Below are 1857 nucleotides of genomic sequence, written 5' to 3'. Positions count from 1 at the left end.
ATGGTTTCAATGGTTTTTTTATCAAAAGTCATATTACTAGCATTAGCAATAAGCGCATTATGTTTTTCTCCTTCATTATCCTTTTCTAGGCGAGCTTTAAAAGAACACCAGAATGTGAAAACTACTGGTTTCAGGGTCAGCCTTAAACATGTAGATTCCGGCAAGAACTTAACCATGTTTCAGCGTATCAAACGTGGAATGAAGCGTGGGCAATACCGGTTGCAAAGACTCAGTGGTATGGCTTTGGCGGCTTCAGATTCTCAAATTGAAGCCCCTATTCATGCCGGCAACGGTGAGTTTCTTATGGAGTTATCAATCGGTACTCCCCCACAAAGTTACCATGCAATCTTGGATACTGGAAGTGATTTGATATGGACTCAATGCAAGCCTTGTACTGAGTGTTATGATCAGCCTACTCCAATTTTTGATCCCAAAAAGTCATCTTCTTTCGCTAAGATTTCTTGCTCTGACTCCCTCTGTGAAGCTCTACCTCAATCAACATGCAACGATGGATGTGAATATCTCTATACATATGGTGATTATTCTTCTACGCAAGGAATTATGGGCGCTGAAACATTCACGTTCGGTAAGGTTTCAGTTCCCAAAATTGGGTTCGGTTGTGGAGAAGACAATGAAGGAAGTGGATTCAGCCAAGGTGCAGGTCTGGTGGGGCTTGGTCGTGGACCTTTATCTCTAGTTTCACAACTAAAAGAAGCAAAATTCTCTTACTGCCTTATTTCAATTGATGACCAAAAAACCAGTACACTTTTGATGGGATCCTTAGCAAGTGTGAATACCACATCGAATACAATCAAAACAACCCCTTTAATCAAAAATTCATTACAGCCAGCTTTTTATTATCTTTCTCTTGAAGGGATATCCGTGGGTGGCACTCGCTTACCAATCAAGAAATCTACTTTTGCACTCCAAGATGATGGCAATGGTGGCTTAATAATTGATTCTGGCACAACGATAACGTATTTAGAAGAGAGTGCTTTCGATTTGGTTAAAAAAGCTTTTATTTCTAAAACAAAACTTTCAGTGGATAATTCAGGATCAACAGGGCTTGATCTTTGCTTCACTTTGCCATCAGATTCAACAAATGTAGAGGTACCTACGTTGGTATTTCATTTCGAAGGAGCTGATTTAGATTTGCCAAGTGAAAACTATATGGTTGGTGATTCAAGTACGGGTTTGGTTTGCTTGGCGATGGGGAGTTCCAGTGGTATGTCAATCTTTGGAAATGTACAACAGCAAAACATATTGGTGCTACATGATCTTCAGAAAGAAACCTTATCATTTCTCCCTACACAGTGCGATCAGCTATAAGCTAATTATAATCTGTATGCCATTTTATGAGTGTGTTTGTTTGCTTTCACTGATGATAATATATAATAGAAATTTTATTTGTTTTAGTGATACCATACTTTTTTTACGTGAAACACTGCACTAATATTATGCCCACTTATATTAAACAAATTAACCAGAGGCAAAGTAGAAACTTTTTTTTTTTTTTTTTTTTTCAGGAGGGCTGAATTTGTTTGAAGTATGACAAAAAAACAGTGCATTGTAAAAATAAAATTAATTGTTTAATATAATAAGTTTTTTCATTTAAAATGCATATTTTATTCTTGAAAAATAAGAAAAATGAATATAGATTAACCCGATGAATTGAATTTATTTTAATCATTGGTAAAAAATAATATTATTTTTAATTTAAAATTTTAGGGAAAAATTCGGAAAAAATGTGTAAAAAGAAGAGGAAAGAGGATGTACAATGAATTTTAATAATAATGTTTTCATATATTTATATAATTTTTATGATGATGAATTATGATTTTGATAATTTCTATCCTT

General features: G+C 34.7%; 1 protein-coding gene across 1 annotated transcript; it reads left to right on the top strand.

Moving 5' to 3' along the window:
- Nucleotides 1-1442, top strand: LOC116111404 (aspartic proteinase nepenthesin-1-like). Its single transcript, XM_031397598.1, has one exon. The coding sequence runs from the start codon at nt 1-3 to the stop codon at nt 1327-1329; it is 1329 nt and encodes a 442-aa protein (XP_031253458.1). The 3' UTR covers nt 1330-1442.
- The last annotated feature ends 415 nt before the right edge of the window (nt 1443-1857 follow it).

Source organism: Pistacia vera, unplaced genomic scaffold, assembly GCF_008641045.1.
Source record: "Pistacia vera cultivar Batoury unplaced genomic scaffold, PisVer_v2 Contig634, whole genome shotgun sequence".
In the NCBI taxonomy this organism is placed as follows: Eukaryota; Viridiplantae; Streptophyta; class Magnoliopsida; order Sapindales; family Anacardiaceae; genus Pistacia; species Pistacia vera.
This window is presented reverse-complemented; position numbering and strand designations above follow the sequence as displayed.